General features: G+C 38.5%; 1 protein-coding gene and 1 non-coding gene across 2 annotated transcripts in view; one reads left to right on the forward strand and one right to left on the reverse strand.

The window, feature by feature from the left end:
- TRIP4 (thyroid hormone receptor interactor 4) overlaps window positions 1-18,198 on the forward strand; it is a 78,286-nt gene that overhangs the window by 11,509 nt on the left and 48,579 nt on the right. The window contains exons 5-9 of the mRNA XM_045294956.1: window positions 2,646-2,701; window positions 5,404-5,408; window positions 5,637-5,766; window positions 8,610-8,825; window positions 12,683-12,809. Of these exons, the coding sequence (XP_045150891.1) occupies window positions 2,646-2,701; window positions 5,404-5,408; window positions 5,637-5,766; window positions 8,610-8,825; window positions 12,683-12,809 (534 nt within the window). The remainder of the gene's footprint in view (window positions 1-2,645; window positions 2,702-5,403; window positions 5,409-5,636; window positions 5,767-8,609; window positions 8,826-12,682; window positions 12,810-18,198) is intronic.
- On the reverse strand, window positions 14,259-14,449 carry LOC115871240. Its single transcript, XR_004047190.1, has one exon. It is a non-coding gene; the product is annotated as a U2 spliceosomal RNA (small nuclear RNA).

Below are 18,198 nucleotides of genomic sequence, written 5' to 3' on the forward strand. Positions count from 1 at the left end.
AGAAAGCTGATGGTGCCTGGCTATCAAAAGATACAGCGTCTGGGGTCTTAAAGGCTTGAAGGTAAACAAGTGGCCATCTAGCTGAGAAGCAACAAGGCCCACACCAGCCTGTGTGATCATGAGGTGTTGAAGGGATCAGGTATCAGGCATCATCAGAACAAAGAAATCATATCATTGTGAATGAGGAGGAGTGCGGAGTGTGGATCCAAAGCCCATTTGTAGGCAACTGGACATTCCCTTAACAGAAGGATCGAGGGGAGGAGACGAGCCAGTCAGGGTAGTGTAGCAACGATGAAACATACAACTTTCCTCTAGTTCTTAATGCTTCTCCCCTCCCTCCCCCCACTGTCATGATCCCAATTCTACCTTACAAATCCAGCTAGACAGAGGAGGTACACTGGTACAGATAGGAACTGGAAACACAGGGAATCCAGGACAGATGAACTCTTCAGGACCAGTGGTGAGAGTGGCGATACTGGGAGGGTGAAGAGGAGAGGTAGAAAGGGGGAACCGATGACAAGGATCTACATATAACTCCCTCCCTGGAGGACAGACAACAGAAAAGTGGGTGAACGGAGGCATCAGACAGTTTAAGACATGACAAAATAATAATTTATAAATTATCAAGGGTTCATGGGGTGGGGAGGGTGAGGAGCTGATACCAAGGGCTCAAGTAGGAAGCAAATGTTTTGAGAATGATGATGGCAACAAATGTACAAATGTGCTTGACACAATGGATGGATGGATGGATGGATGGATTGTGATAAGAGTTGTACGAGTCCCCAATAAAATGATTTTTAAAAAAAGACCATGCAATATTGAGATAAAATTAATAAGAATAATATTAGCTTATAACTCAAAGAATACAATGAATGTTCATGAGACCCTATTCATTGTATTTGTTCCCTAAGGCAATAGTAATACTATGGGACATAGGTACTGGGTGGTTTAACACAATAGACATTTAATCTCTCACAGCTCGGAAACTAGACATCTGAAAACAAGGTGCCAGCAGCTCTAGTGGAGGATCCTTGCCTGTTTCAACTTCTGGTAACCCCAGATGCTACATGACTGTGGTAGCAAAACTACAATCTCTGTTTCTATCTGTATGTGGCTAGCCTCCTGCTGTGTTTTTGTCTTAGCTCTTCTTAGAAGAACATCAGTCATAATTAGATCAGACCACCCTGCTCCAGTATAACATCATATTGACAAATTTTATCTGCAAAAGTGCTCATTCCAAGTAAGATGGCTTTCATAGGTACCTGGGGTAGGATATCAACATATATTTTTGGAGAACACAGTTCAGCCCAATACTCATAAATAAATTACTAACAGAATAAGTTAACAAATGGAGAAGAAGGGACGGGTCTTTCTTTCTTTCTTTAAAAATAATTTTATTGGAGCTTGTACAACTCTTATCACACTCCATTTATCTATCCATTGTGTCAAGCACATTTGTACATTTGTTGCCATCATCATTTCAAAACATTTGTTTCCTACTTGAGCCCTTGGTATCAGCTCCTCATTTTTCCCCCTCCTTCCCTCATGAACCCTTGATAATTTATAAATTATTATTATTTTTTCATGTCTTATACTGACCGATGTCTCCCTTCACCCTCTTCTGTGCCCCTGGGAGGGGGTTATATGTAGATCCTTGTAATCAGTTTCCCCTTTCTCCCCCACACCTTACCCTTACCCTCCTGGTATTGCTACTCTGATTACTGGTCCTGAGTGGTGTATCTGCTCTGGATTCCCTGTGGGACAACTTTTTCTTACAGAAGAAGTTCCATGAATAAAATAGGTGAAATGCGAGTGATGAAAATCATTATGGGGGAGGGGAAAAAATGAAAAAAAAGTCATTAGAGCACCACAGTGGTAATTTCTGCAGGTAAGGTTCATGGACAGAGGTTAAAATTATTTGGTAAATGTTTTAGCATAGGACATTAGCAAGGTCATGACAAACAGGGAAAGACTGAAGAACTGTCAACGCAAATAAGAGGAGACTAAGGAGACATGACAAGTAAGTTGGAGCCTGGATTTGTATCCTGGAACAAAAAAATGACATTAGTGGGGAAAAAGTAGTAAGGGCTGAAGTTTAGTTAATAAATAATATTGTACCCTTGTAATGTGTCGTAGTTTTGATCATTGTGATATGATTATGTAAGAACTATTAGCATTAGGTAGCTAGCTAAGTGGAGGTTATACAAACCCCAAGCCAAACCCACTGTCACTGAGTCGATTCTGACCCGTAGTGACCCTGTATAGAGGTTTTCAGACTGTAAATCCTCATGGGAGCAGATAGCTTCGTCTTTCTCTCACAAGCTGAGTGGCTGGTGGGTTTGAATCACCGACTCTGTGGTTAGCAGCCCGATGCTTGAGCCACAGCGCCACCAGTCTCCTTGAAGGTTATACAGGAACTCTATTATTTTTGTGTCTCTTATAAAGTTAAAAAATTTAACAAAGGATAGACATCAGTTAATGAAATTCTTAAAGGAAAATCACTCATTTCTGTCCATGTAAGCAAATATGTTATTTTGTTGTTGTTTCAGTTCATGGCTGCTATTATTTTTTAATACAGATTGGTTGATATTATTAAGGAGCAATCATAGTGTGTATAGAATTTTACGCTTTTCCTTTATTTCAAGACATACTTTCTAATTAGCTTCTGTGTTGTTATGAAAGGAGCTCTGTTGGCACAGAGGTAAAGCACTTGGCTGTTCACCAGGGTTGCTGCTTTGGGTTCACCAGCCCTCCCTGGGGAAGATGAGGCAGTCTGCTTTCGTGAAGATCAAGCTTTGGAAACCCTGCAGAGCAGCTCTACTCTGCCCTGTGGGTTTGCAATCGACTCGGTGGCCTTGAGTTTGCTTCTGGTGTGGTGTATGTCCTGGGTAATCTTCAGTAGTAATTGCTTCTAGTAGCTTTTGTTTTGATTTAGTAATCTACTCTTTACTCCACTAAAGTGCAGGGGGGGATTCAAATGTTCATAGAAAAATTGAATGAAAATATCCCTAAAATACAATAATTTCTGATATTTGAGAGGTCTTTGTTAAATTACTTTACCAAAAGATTATCCCAATTATCAGAAATATTAGCAATGAACCCCCAATCCATCACTATTGACATTAAAAGATTTTTTTATTGTGAATTAAGTGGAAGTTTTCATATCAGATCAGTATTTTCTGCTCTCCTGCTTTATTCCTTATCTCCCTCTTTTAACATACTGTCTTCCGTTCGCTAAAGCTAACCCCTTTCTACCAGCTTGCTTATTACTTCCCCTTCCCACATCCATTTCTACCCCTCGTAATGGTCAAAGTCTGTTTCTTATGGTATGGAACTTTTTTCTTTAGTTTAAAAAAATTTTTTTTTATATCAGTAGGCTCATACAACATTTGTTCTCTCGTAACTAACTTCACTCAACATAATGTCCTCCAAAGCTATCCATTTCATGAGATGCTTCACAGTTTCATCATTATTCTTTAGTTGTACACACTGTTCTATTGTGTGTAGGTACTGAAGTGTATTTATTAATTTGTCCACCAATGGGCATTGACATTTTATTGTTTTACAATCATAATTTTTTATATTATTGTGCATGAGATTGAAAATATCTCCGTAGCTCTTCAGTTTGGATTTTTTAAGACCATTATTATAAGAAAATGTGGCTTTAAATGCTCTTTTTATATTTAAAATACAAGAATAACCTATAATTCTCTCCATTAAAAAAAAAAACTGTTAAAATTAAATAGGTACCTCAAAATTTAAAATGAATACCTGACAGGACTTTGAATAGATTTGCAGTTATACAAAAGAGAAACGTCAGCCTAACTTTTTTCAGAACGCGGTGTAGAACTTGGTCTTATTATGAGCTGTGGCTCCATATCTGAGATGTGTAGCTTTATGCGGCTCTATTACAGGAAGATCGAACATGGCTCTTGGGAAGAATGTGGCTTTAGAGTCAGGCAGCACTGGGTTCGAGTTTCTTTTTTATCATGTGATGTCCAACTGGAGAGATGGGATGCATTTACTTTCATGTATGGACTTAAGTGTCCTTGCCTGTAAAACACAATGAAAAGTATTTTACAGGCCGTATGTGAGCAATAACTAATATAATGTATAAGAACTGCTCTAGCATTTTCTAGCCTCTTATTAACTATTCATTTCTAGCCTCTGATATGTCTTCTCTTTTTTCTATTATTTAGTTTTCAGTTTTGATATATAAAAAAATTTTAAATGTAACATGTAGCCCTACTCAATTAAAATAGTTATTTATGAAGCATTTTTAAATATACTTTTATTGGGGGCTCTTACATCTCGTATTACAATCCATACATTTCTACAATGTGTCAAGCACATTTGCACATATGCCGCCATCATCATTTTCAAAGCATTCTCTTCCCACTTGAGCCCCTGATAGCAGTTCCCCATTTCTTTCTTCTCCCTCCCCCGGCCACCCTCCCTCACGAATCCTTGATAGGTATAGATTATTTTTTCCATATCTTACATCATCCTCAATCACCCCTCCCCCACTTTTCCGTTAACCCCCCTGGGAGGGGTTCTAGATTGATCCTGGTGATTGGTTACCCCTTTCTCCCCACATCCTCCTGGTATCTCTACTCTCCTTGTTGGCCCTGAGGGGTTTATCTATCCTGGATTCCTTGTGTTTCAGGCTCTTAGCTGTAGCAGTGTGCATGTTCTGGTGTAATCCAATTTGTAAGGTAGAATTGAGGTCATGGTAGTGGGATGAAGGAAGCACCGAAGAGCTAGAGGAAAGTAGTGTGTTTTATCGGTGCTATACCGCACCCTGACTGGCTCATCTCTTCCCTGTGACCCCTCTGTGAGGAGATGTCCAATTGTCTACAGATGTGCATTGGGTCTCCACTCCATTCCCCCTCTCCTCTACCCCTCCCATTCACCTTGGGTATGGTTTTATTTTGGGTCTTAGATGCCTGATACCTGATCCCATCAACACCTCATGATCGCACAGGCTGGTGTGCTTCTTTCATGTGGGCTTTGTTGCTTCTGAGATAGATGACCACTTGTTTACCTTCAAGCCTTTAAGACCCAAGACACTGTTATCTTTTGATAGCCAAGCATCATCAGCTTTCTTCACCACATTTGCTTATGCACCCATTTTGTCTTCAGCAATAGTGTTGGGAAGGTGAGCATCACAGAATGCCGGATTGTTAGAACAAAGTGTTTTTGTGTTAAGGGTGTACTTGAGTTGAGGCCCAATGTCCATCTGCAACCTTAATTCCTAACATCTAGATATGAGTACATAGTTCTATTCCTCTCTCATTATATATATATATTTATATATGACATGCCTGTATTTAGGTCTCTATAAATGTCCTTTGCCTATGAAGCATTTTTATGTTGTACTGTTAAATAACTTATTTCCTTTAGTGACTGTAAGCTTGTTCAGAGAAGAAAAAGACAGTAATATTTATTGAGAGCCTATTATGTGTCAAGCATTGCTTGATGTGCTATAAAGAAAGCCTGGTCTATATACTTGTTTGTTTTCTATTGAAAATCAGTCTCCAGGCCATCAGGGACAGAATCAGACCTGCTGATGCTTTGTTTGCTGCAAAGTTTTGTGTTATGAGTTGATACTATTTCATATCCTTATTGATTTTCAGGGATGGAGAATTCTGGGAAGGTGGATCTCTCCCCTAAGGACCTTCTTCTCTATCAAGAATCTCAAATTAAGTCTGGCTTAGAGAAGGCTGTCAAACATAAAGAGAAACTGTTAGAGTTTGACAGAAATAGGTATGATATGGATGGAATAACAAGGACTAAGTAATGGATGAATCCATAGATTCTTGCCGTATAAACATTATTTTGAACGTAATACTCTGTCAGGGTACAGTATAAAAGCTTAGGCTAAAGGAGAGCTGGGTACAATACACAGGAACCCTACATCTTCATTTTGAGTCCATTTTTGAGTAAGGGAAGCTCACACTAAGAGGGTCCTATACCCTGCAACATTTTTTGATTTAGCAATTACTAGAATTACAAATGAAAAGATGGTTTGGGTTGTCAGAATTCCCCACTTGTTTCCCTTCCATTCATTCATTCCGTAAATATTAGAGTGCCTGCCATGTGTCCACTGCTGTGCTGGACTCTGGACGATCTGTAACAAATTACCTCTGGAGAGCATACAAAAAAGCAAAACCATTGGCTTCAAGTCAATTCCAACTCATAGTGACCGTGTAGGGCAGAAGAGAATTGTCCCACAGGGCTCCCACGGCAGAAGTTTGTGCGAAGCAGACTGCTCCATCTTTCGCACTCGCTGCCATTGAATCCATTGTGACTCATAGCAACCCTAAAGAACAGAGTAGAACTACCCATTTGGGATTCAGAGGCTCTGAATGTTGTACAGTAGAAAGGCTGATCTATATCCCTTGAAGTGCTGCTAACCTTGTGGTTAACCTCCCAAAGTATCACCCTCTGCACCACCAGGCTCATTACCGAGCAGCTCCTAAACAAACAACTCCCTGCCATCCGGTCAATGCGGACTCAGAGTGAACCTGTAGGACCAGGTAAAACTGCCCCTGGGAGTTTCTAAGACTAACTCTTTTATTTACTAGTGTTTATTTTATTAAAAAAATTTCCCCCTAGACTAACTCTTTCAGGAGTATAAAGTCCCATCTTTCTCCCTCAGAATGGCTAGTGGTTTCCAACTGCTGACCTTGCAGTTAGCCTCCCAGTGCATAACCACTATGCCACTAGACAAGTGCTTAACCACTGTACCATCAGGTGTCCCTCTGGAAAGCAAAGGGAAAAAGCTTTTACTTTAATGAATTTATTTTTTAAAATCAATAATATATTAAAATATCTATGTTGACTTTGAGGCACCTATACTATTGTTTAGATCACTAACTTCTCTTTAGGAGACAGATATTTGTATTTGCTAGTTCCAATTTTTATTCCCTTCTTTTTTTTCATTTTCATTTGGACAAAATATATATCGGGAACCAGTTAGGGTTAAGAATGTTGAGATCGGACTTACAGAGAATCTCTGAGAATTCAGAGAGACCTCCATACTTCCTTATTGTAACTGACCTGGAAGTCTATTGGTGGTGAGGAAGTCTAATCCTTTGGTGAGCAGCGCCTGCTCCTTCCAAACCATTTGGCCTAAATTAATGGGATGTGATTTAGAAATAATACCTTAAGTGAGCCCCTCCTAAGATTTAAGACTCACCTGCACTCGTAACCCTTTAAGCATAACATTCAGCCCTACTGTATGACACTCAGCGATAGAATTGAAACTAGAATGGTGCAGCGCAGTTCTTGCTACTTAGATGATTTGCAACATCAGAAGTGCCAGTTTCATAATTGACATTCGTGTATAGGACTGATAATCTTCTGGTCCCTCTTAAACATCTTTCTTTAGGAAAACTATATTTTAAGACTTAAGATCTTAAAAAATTTTTTTCAACTTAAGATATTTTTTTAACTTTTAAAATAGTTTTATTGAACTTAAGATCATTTTATAATTTCAGCTGAGTCCTGAAAAATTGAAATCAATTAAAATCTATATATGAATCTGATATCAGTATTTCCCATATGCCTATGTATATCACTGATTTGTAGTTATGCACAAATTCAGTCCTTTTCTTTTTAAAGATCATTTTATCGGGGGCTCTTACATCTCTAATAACAATCCATGCATCAATTGTATCAAGCATATTTGTACATATGTTGCCATCATCATTTTCTAAACATTTATTTTCTATTTGACCCTTTGGTAACAAATTCAGTCTTAACTGGATTTATAACTTTGGAGCAGTCACTTAATATCTGTGAGCCCCAGAATCATTATCTTTCAAAGGAGATAAATGGAACATCAGGTTCATTCTAGGTCTTAGTTTGTATGTTTAGATGTTCCTAAAAATCGGCCCAGTTGCAGGATCTTAGAAATTAACTCTGTGTAGTAGTGGAGGGACTAGGGCTAAGTCACCGGAGGAGACTGGAGGAGAAAGTCGCCAATTTGCAGTAGTACAGACAGGAATTCCTAAAATTAAATAGCAATGCAGGAGACAGATGAGGCCTTATACTCCATACAGAGGTACATTTTGGCAACCCACAGGGGCAATTCTATCCTGTCCTATAGAATTGTTCTGCGTCAGAATCAATTTGATGACAGTTAGGATTTTTTTTTTTTTTTTAAGTTTTGAAGTAGATCAGTCCCAGGCACAGGATATTCTACTATAGAACTTGCGTTCCTCAAGGAAGGCAGAGCAAAGGACCTTATTATATGGGGATGAGAAGATTAACTGAGCTGTGATATAGTAAAACCAAACTAAAGTCCTATTATCAGAAGATGAGGGCTGAACTAGTAAAAGGGTAGAGGCACAATAGATTACAATGATGTATCATTTGGTGCCTGAAATTGGGGTTCTAAGAGTGGGCAGAACCTGTAATGGGGACAAGATATATACAGAAGCTGGAAACCAGGCAGAGCTTGACCTCATTTATGAACTTTCTTGGGCATCTATATTTAAGGTATTAACATCCAAGAATGAGCTCCCTTGAAACAGTTTCCCAATAGTTAGACCCTGTTTGTCAATAAGTGACCTAATTGGCATCGATTATCTTTTCTTGTTAAGTGTTCGAAGGACTCAGGTCATTGATGATGAGTCAGATTACTTTGCCAGTGATTCTAACCAGTGGTTGTCCAAACTTGAGCGAGAAGCCCTGCAGAAACGAGAAGGGGAACTACGAGAACTTCGGCATGCTTCTCGACTCTCTAAGAAGGTTACTATTGACTTTGCGGGCAGGAAGATCCTGGAAGAAGAAAATTCACTAGCAGAATATCACAACAAGTAAGTGGGCAGCCCCAGACAGCTCCGAAAGAGGAGACAGTTTGACTGTAAAGGATTTTTTTCCTCTCGTGAATCTGTTATTTTTCTTGGTTTTAAAAGTAGTTATTCATTTGGAATGGAAAACATAAGAATAAGTAAAAATTTTTTTAAAAAGCAGAATTATTTGCCCTACCAGATAAAAACTTTTAAAAATAAGATTATAGTCATTGAAACAGTGAGGTCTAGTTTGGGCATAGGAATGAATAGATAAAACAAAGAACCCAGAAAGAGATTTGTGTGTCTGTGTGTGAATTTTATGATTGATAAAGGTACCATTTCTAAATGGTAAAGAAAGGGTTAAATATATGGTGTTGGGTTGATTGAGCACTAATTTGAAAGAAAAAAGAAATAAATTTGAGATCTATGATTAAAGATAACACCATGCTGTGATAAGTGTAACTAAAAGTTCGTTGTGAAAGAAAGAATAATCAGAAAGAAAACCAGAAATATATGAGAACATTTTGATGGTCTTGGTGTGAAAGCAATATTAAAGTAAAAACCCGGAGTTCATAAAGTCATAGATTCCCAAATCCCAAACTTATACCCATTGAATTAATTCTGACTCATAGCAACCTTATATAGGAATTCTGAGGTAAATCTTAATGGAAGTAAAGAACTTCATCTTTCTCTGGAGGAGGAACTAACCCATTGACTTTGTGGTTAACAGCTCAAAACTTAATCCGTAGACCCACAAAGATAGAACACAAAAACCCCTCCCAACTATCAAGTCAGTTCTGACTTAGATCATCCTTATAGGGCAGAATAGAACTGTTCTTGTGGGGTACTGAGGTTATAAATCTTTTTCTTTTTTTTAATGGTTTTATTGGCACATAATTTAGATAGCATACATTTCAACAATTCAATCATTCAATCATATCAAGGAGATTTGTACAATCGTTACCATATCAATTTTAGGACACCGCCAACCCCGTGGTTAAATCGCCTTTAAGATGAGTTGTGAAATCAGTCAGTCCTAGTATCCCTTCCCCCTCCTGTCTTCATTTCCTTGAAATTCCCCTTCCCTCCCTACCCCTCCATCCCCCATCAACCCCTGTATCAGTTATCACTCTGTATCCCCTCCTCCTGTGCATCACAAACTGGGAAACCCAACAGAAACAATAAAAACAAAATTAGAATTATGGTGGTAGGGATAAAATAATAATAATAATATAAAGACCAAAATACAAATAATGAAGAGGAAGGAAAAAAAACAACATTCTAAAAGCCAGGGAACAAATTTCTGTCATGGAAGAAATAAGAGATACTTGCACACAACCAATGCAGCTTGGGTCCATGGGGAGGTCATCTGGCCAAGTATTGAGTTTGAGTTAGCATATTCAAGATTACAAGAGTCTTCCTGACAGCAAGCTGTTTGAGACTCTTGCCTGTGGCTAGACCGGGTCTGCCAGTGGCTTAGTCTGATCAGATACTTTGCAGATGGGTTTTGGGCTCTCACTGATAAATCTTTATGGGAGCAGAAAACCTCATCTTTCTCCTGTGGAACAGCTGATAGCTTTGAACTGCTAGCCTTGCTTGTGGTTAGCAACCCAACATGTAATCTACTATACCACCAGGGTTCCGTCAATAAGACATTAAAAAAAAAAAACCCAAAACTGTCATTGAGTTGATTCCAACTCATAGCAAGCCTGTAGAACAGGGTAGAGCTGACCTGTGCGTTTTTAAGACTGTAACTCTTTAAAAGTGTAGCAAACTTCATTTTTCTCCCAAAAAGGAGCTAGTGGTTTCAAATTACAGCCCAACATGTAACCACTACACCACAAGGACACTTCTCCCACAAAGATATAATATAAATAAGAATAAAAAGTGGTACCAGATAGAGAGAGAATACTTTAAACATTTTCAATATAGTATGGATATATAAGGGCACTACTATCTGTTCTATATAAAGATCTCCTGACAAAAGAAAAAAAAAATCCAGAAAAACGGGCAAAGGCTAAGCATAGACAATTCACTGAGGGGATCATCCATCCTGGATTCCCTGTGTTTCCAGTTCCCATCTGTACCAGTGTACATCCTCTAGTCTAGCCAGATTTGTAAGGTAGGATTAGGATCATGATAGCGGGGGTCAGGAGCAATTAAGAACTAGAGGAAATTTGTATGTTTCATCGTTGTTACACTGCCTCCTGACTGGCTGTTCTCTTCCGCGAGACCCTTCTGTAAGGGGATGTCCAGTTGCCTACAGATGGGCTTTGGGTGGGTCCCAATCTGCACTCCCCCTCATTTACAATGATAAGATTTTTTGTTGTTTGATGCCTGATACCTGATCCCTTTGACACCTCGTGATCACACAGGCTGGTGCTTCTTCCTTTGTTGCTTCTGAGCCAAATGGCTGCTTATTTTTGATTCAGCAAATTTTAATGAAGATTTGGGAATGAGCAAGGTCACTCTGAAATCCGTGTCTCGGGTTCTGGCTGACCAGGAAACGGAGCATCGAATGGAAACATGCCATGCTTTGAAAGAACAGCTCCAAAGGAACCCAGAATTTTTTTCCCAATGTCACTACTGGTGACTAGACATGGTGCTATTCTTACAACCTCCAAAGCAAACATCAGTCAAGCCAGTGGAAGATGCCATTGTCATTTCGCTCAAAAAAAGCTTGTCAAGTGAAATCAAAGATGAAGACAATGCTCATTTGTTTTTTATGATTGTGTAACACGGTGCAACAAAAAAGGCTTGATTTGTGGCAGACAGGAATGGTTTCGCCACCAAGACAATGTACCTATTCATGCAACCATCTTACTGTGCCAGTTTTGGCAAAAACAGCGTGCCTCTCTTGCCCCATGCACCTTATTCACCTGGCCTCACTCCATGTGACTTCTTTTTGTCTCTGTGAATGCAGAGGGACATGAAAGGACAGTGATTTGACTACATAGAAGAGTTGAAGAAAAAATCGAGGGAGGTGCTATCAGCCATCCAAACAGACTAATTTGAAAAATGTTTCCCAGAATGGAATCACAGATTTCACAAATTTATTAAGTGTAATGGAGAGTACTTTGAAGGTGATAAGGTGTTTTGTAAAAAAATTTAAATACATAGCTTTGAAAAAAATCCAATTTGGTGGGGGTCTAATTTTTAGCTATCAAATTGTCTTAAGCTGGCCACTTAGAAAACTTCTTGAAGGCTCAAACCATGTCCTCCACACTTTCTAAGTTTCTGTGCTTATTGAAGATCCCCCAAACTTGTTTTTTAATCGAATTAAAAGTAAGTTTTAGCTTTTCCACTTAATAGAAGCTTTTCATTATATTGTGCCCTCAGAATTATCATCTTACACAAATGTTTTCAAGCACCAGTAAGGGTAGGGAGTTCAGGAGCAAATAACACAGAGGTGTAGACTAGCATAACTATGGTACTTGCTCCTCTAGAACTTCAGATATTGAAATAATGATAGCGTTCAAATCAGCATGGAGGAGTAGAGAGGGACTCCTGGGTAGGCAGAGAAATGACTATGTAGGGTATGTTGACAAGACAATAAGTAGAACAGATAAATTACAATAAAATAAATTCTTTTTTCATAAGCCAGTTCCTTTTATAGTTGTTCTTTTTTAATCTTGGCATTTTAAATGATCCTGTTAAATAAATGAATGATTCTAGTGTGCCCTTACCAATATTCTTGACGTTCTAGAACTTTCCCTAATATTCTTGGAGTGAGGAGAAGAAATTTATAGGGTGAAGATCCATGAACCCCTCTTTGACGTTCAAATTTTAAACTGTTAAAGAGTTTTATGTTGATGGTAAGTAAGAATATTCTGAGTATAAACCATTACCAATTCTTGTACGCCTTTGGTTTGTTATCACAGACTAGATGAAACAATACAAGCCATTGCCGATGGAACCTTAAACCAGCCACTGACCACACTACATCGATCTATTGCAGAGCCTTTAGGAATTCTGGTGAATCCCAACATGCACCAGCCCCCTCCTCAGGTTAGTGGACCTTTGAGATAAGTTTGGGTGCAAATATTTCTCCTTTAAAGTGTTGTCTATTTCAAAGTCTTTAGGTGCAAAGTCCATTTTCTCCAAATACCTGCCAATTATATTCCCTAACTCAATTTTCTCAATTTTGGGGGGCAGCATTTCTGACAGGTTGACCTGTATTATCATCTGAGTATTTGCCAAGAGAAAATTTTAAGTACAGTAAAATTTAGGTAATTATCTTATTTTTGTATTGTATAGGTTATCTCTCAGATTGATGTAAGCTAAGATATTAATTCACTTATGCATTATCATCCATTTAACAATTAAGCGTGTACATTGAGCATATACTTTATACAGTCACAGTAGTAAGTGATCCACCAGACACTAACTCTGTGCTCAAGGAACTCACAAATCAATAGGGAAAAGGGTTATATAAATAGCTATTTACAATATAGAGAAGTCAATAACATGCTGTAGGAACTCAGAGGTGGGGAGACTTCTGGTTGAGGGAATCAGAGGGTTTCATATGAAAACTGGCATTGAAAATAAATATTCAAGGAATGAACGTTTGGGGAAAGTGGGAAGAAAACATTTGAGTCTGAATGACTTGTAGGAATAAAGCATGCATACAATTGGAAAGTTGAGACCAGGAGCTGACTGTGGAACAGGCCACCAACTGCTCATTCGTAAGTTCAGGTTGAAGCTGAAGAAAATTAAAATGAGTCCACAAAAGCCAGAGTTCCACTAGGCCTACTGACTGGAAGAGATTCATATTTGTACCCATTCCAAAGAAAGGTGACCCAACAGTATGCTCAAAATTATAGAACAATATCATTAATATCACATGCAAGTAAAATTATGTTGAAAATCATCTAGCGCAATTGCAGTAGTACTTTGACAGCAAACTGCCAGAGATTCAGGCCAGATTTAGAAAAGGACATAGAATAAGAGATATCATTGCTGATGTCAGATGGATCTTGGCTCACAGAGAATACCAGAAAGATGTTTACTTGTGTTTCATCGACTATGCTAAGGCATTCAACTGTTTGGATTATAACGAACTCAATGGATAGCCTTGAGAAGATTGGGAATTCCAGACCATCTCCTTGTACTCATGTGGAACCTGTATATGGATCAAGAGTCAATTATACTAACAAAACAAGATTTAAAATCAGGAAAAGTGTACATTAGGGTTGTATCCACTCACCCTACTTATTTACCATCTATACTCATGCATAAGCCGAGATTTTCAGCACATTTTTAATGTAGTTTTTGTGGTAAAATTAGGTGCCTTTGCTGTTATATCTGTATGCTGAATAAATCATCAGAGAAGCTGGATTATTATTATTATTAAATCATTTTATTGGGGGCTTGTACAACTCTTTATCACAATCCATACATTCATCCATTGTGTGTCAAGCATATTTTTTTTTTTTCTTGTATTATTGATTCCCCTAAAAGGGGTGCACCGTTCCTGGAAGTACTGCAATACCAGGTCGATGTGTGGAGTGGACGGAGCAGGCCCCTATTCCATCTCCCTGCTCCAAAAATTCATTTAATGTATTGTCCTCGGATAGAGGACGTATTAGATATTAAACTGATAAGAATAGATACTACACTTGATCTTAGCCAAAAGGCCGAGAAGCGATGTGTCAAGCATATTTGTACATTTGTTGCCCTCATCATTCTCAAAACATTTGCTTTCTACTTGAGCCCTTGGTATCAGCGACTCATTTTTCCCCTTCCTCCCACTCCCTCCTCCCTTGATAACTTATAAATTATTATTATTTTGTCATATATTACATAGCTGGATTATTTGAAGAAGAATGAGGCATCAAGATTGGAGAAAGGCTTATTAACAATCTGTAATATGCAGATGACACAACCTTGTTTGCTGACAGGGAAGAAAACTTTAAACTTTTGCTGATGAAGATCAAGGATTGTACCCTTCAGAATGGGTTACATCTCAGTGTAAAGAAGACCAAAATCCTCATAACTGATCCAATGGGTAACAACATGATAAATGGAGAAAAGATTGAAGTTGTCAAGAGATTGTCTTGTTTGGATCCCCAATCACTGCTCATGGAAGCAGTAGTCAAGAGATCAAACAATGCATTGCATTAGGTAAATCTGCTGCATAAGACCTGTTTAAAGTGTTGAAAATTAAGGACATTACTTTGAGGATGAATATGCGCCTAGCTCAGCCTATGATATTTTCAGTAGCCTCATATGTGTGTGAAGTTGCTCATTGAATAAGGAAGCCTGAAGAAGAATCGATGTGTTTGAATGATGGTGCTGGTGAAGAATCTGGAAAGTACATTGGATTACCAAAAGAACAAACCAACCTGTCTTTGAAGAAGTACAGCCATATGTGCCTTAGAAGCAAGGATGGCAAGACTTCATCTCATGTACTTTGGATATGCTGTCAAGAGAGATCACTCCCTGGAGAAGATCGTGCTTGGTAGAGCAGAGAGACAGCAAAAAAGAAGGCCCTTGACAAGATGGATTGACACAGTAGCTGCAGCAACGGGCTCAAACGTGGGAACAATTGTGAGGTTGGCACAGGACTGGCTGGTATTTGTTCTATTATACATAGGGTCATTGTGACTGGGAACTGACTCCATGGCACCTAACAACAACAGGAAAGTCAGATAAGGAATGGTTCACTACCTAGATCACCTTAAACCAAACTCCAGCACCACGGAGTTGATTCCTACTCATAACGACCCTATAAAACAAAATGGAACTCTCATGCGGTTTCTAAGGCTATACTCTTTACAGGAATATACTGCCACATCTTGTTCTTGAAAAGTAGCTGATGTATTCCAACCACTTGCCTTTCTGTTGGTAGCCAAGTGCTTTAAACACTGTGCTGCCAGTACTCTCTGAGTACCTACATAGGGCTTATAAAAAGGATTATCATAGGAAATAGAGCAGTGTTAGGTAAGTAGAATGAGATAGCTAAAGAACTGAAATGTGTAGCTACAGAGTTTTAACATTTTCTATTTATAAATGTGACCCATGGGCTTTTAAGGGAGAGGTTATGCAGAACACTGCTTTAGACAGGCTAATTAGGGGTTCCTTCAGACCAGGCTCTGTGCTATCTTCTGGGGAGTTAAAAGGTAAGGGCCCACCGATGTCCTTAAGGATTTCAAATGTAGTGAGAAGACGTGTGAGTACAAATAATTATAATATTTTAAGATAATTGCTCTAATAGAAACATGTTTTGGGTATAGTAGGAATTCAGGAGAGAGGGCATTCATAATCTGTTCTAGGAATCACAATCGAGTAGTGTTTAAGAGGAAAGTAAAAGGATGAATATGCATTTTCAGATAGACAAATCTAGGGAAAGAATTCCTGGCAGAAGATACAATATACACAAAGGCTCAGCAATCTGAGAGCATTGTAGGTTAGGAGTAATAAGTAATTATTTATTGTTATGTTTAAATAGATTGGTAGGTAACACCTGATCATCACAGTCTTATTTCTCATGTTAAAGAGTATGAGTTTTGTCCTAAAGCGGGCAAAGAGGAGTCCTTGACGAATTTTAGCAAAAAATTGACACAACTTGCATATTTATGTGAAGAATGAATTAGAGGGAGGGGTAAAACTTGACTAGAGGTAGAGAAATTGGTAAGGAGGTCATTGCAGAATATAAGGAAGTAACCCCCCCCCCAAAAAAAAAATCGGATTTTTTTTCAAAGCCATGTATTTAAATTTTTTTACAAAACATCCTTATCACCTTCTCATTATTCTCCATTGCACTTAATACATTTGTCAAATCTGCAATTCCATTCTTGGAAACATTTTTCGAGCTCATCTGTTTGGATGGCTGACAGCACCTCCCTTGTTTTTTCCTCACCTCTTCTATGTAGTCAAATCACTGTTCTTTCATGTCCTTCTGCATTTACGGAGACAAAAAGAAGTCACACGAGCGAGGTCAGGTGAGTGAGGTGCGTGGGAAAGAAAGGCATGCTGTTTTTTGTCAAAAACAGGTGCAGTGAGATGTCTGTGTGAGCAGGTACATTGTCATGGTGGCAAAACCAGTCTCCCATCTGACACAAAGCAGGCCTTTTTTATTGCACACTGTTACACAATCTTTTCAGAACCTCTAAATAGAAAGCTTCATTAACAGTCTGACCTGGTGGAATGAACTCCAAATACACTACTAGTCGACATTTTTATACGTTCTGGAAGTTGACGATCATCCAGAATGAGTTTTGTCATCAATTGACATGTCACCTTTTTTGAACCGAGAAAACCACTTGTACACTTGAGTTTTCCCCATAGTGCTATCCTTGTAAGCTATGTTTAATATCACAACAGTTTCTGTGGCATTTTTCCTGAGCAGAAAGCAAAATTTCACAGCTGCACGCTGTTCTCTTAAACAGGCCGTCACAAAACACGAGATTTAAACGAAACTGCTTTTATGAAAAAAAATCACTGTGACTAGAGAGAACCTTCGCAGGCAATGCCACTGACTGCACTTAGCTCAGAGGGAGTTGCTTGATGATTGCCTAGCAGGAAAAACGTGCAGCTTGTTTCCTTTTTGTTTTTGTTTCTTTGGGGGGTACCCCCTCATTTAGTGGGGAGATGATGAGGGCTCAAATTGGGGTTGTTGTACTAGTAGGGCAACAGAGGCTTAAAATGGAGAAGAGATACTAGTTATCAGGCTCTCTAACAGTTTTGTTGAAAGATAATAAGGGATTAATAAAACAAAGTGGTGATGGGAATAGAGAAACAAAAATATATATTTGCATATTGAGCTGTAGTAGAGTGAAAACTTGGACCTCAGGATTATGCAAATACCAATGTGTGAATGAATGGACATTTTTCCTCTAAGGGATTGGTTCTTCTTCTATGTTCCTATATAATAACTATGTTCCTATTTAGTGTTTATTCCACACTGCCTTATGTTTTAAACATTTATATATCAGTATTCCACTAGGGTTGTAACTTCCTTAAAAGCAAGAGCCCTTTCTTTTCTATACTGTGTATATGTCGCTCTCCTTTTTACATAGTCAAGTCCTTTCCACTTGGTTAAAGTATGAAATAAATATAATTTTTAGTGTATAATTCATCAAAATTGCAAAATTTTGCAGGAAAAAAATTGTTTAATTATTTTATCGAGGGCTCATACAGCTCTTATCACAATCGACACCCATTGATTGTGTCAAGCACATTTGTTGTCATTTTATTTATTTTTACTTTTTTCCTTTAAATCATTTTATTTGGGGGCTCGTACAATTCTTAATACAATCCATCCATCCATCCATTGTGTCAAGCACATTTGTACATTCATTGCCCTCATCATTCTCAAAACATTTGCTCTCCACATAAGCCCCTGACATCAGCTCCTCGTTTTTTCCTCTCCCTCCCACTCCCCGTTCCCTCATGA

The sequence above is a fragment of the Echinops telfairi genome, unplaced genomic scaffold (assembly GCF_000313985.2).
Source record: "Echinops telfairi isolate 266 unplaced genomic scaffold, ASM31398v2 ScPeMD7_4048;HRSCAF=4782, whole genome shotgun sequence".
NCBI lineage: Eukaryota > Metazoa > Chordata > Mammalia > Afrosoricida > Tenrecidae > Echinops > Echinops telfairi.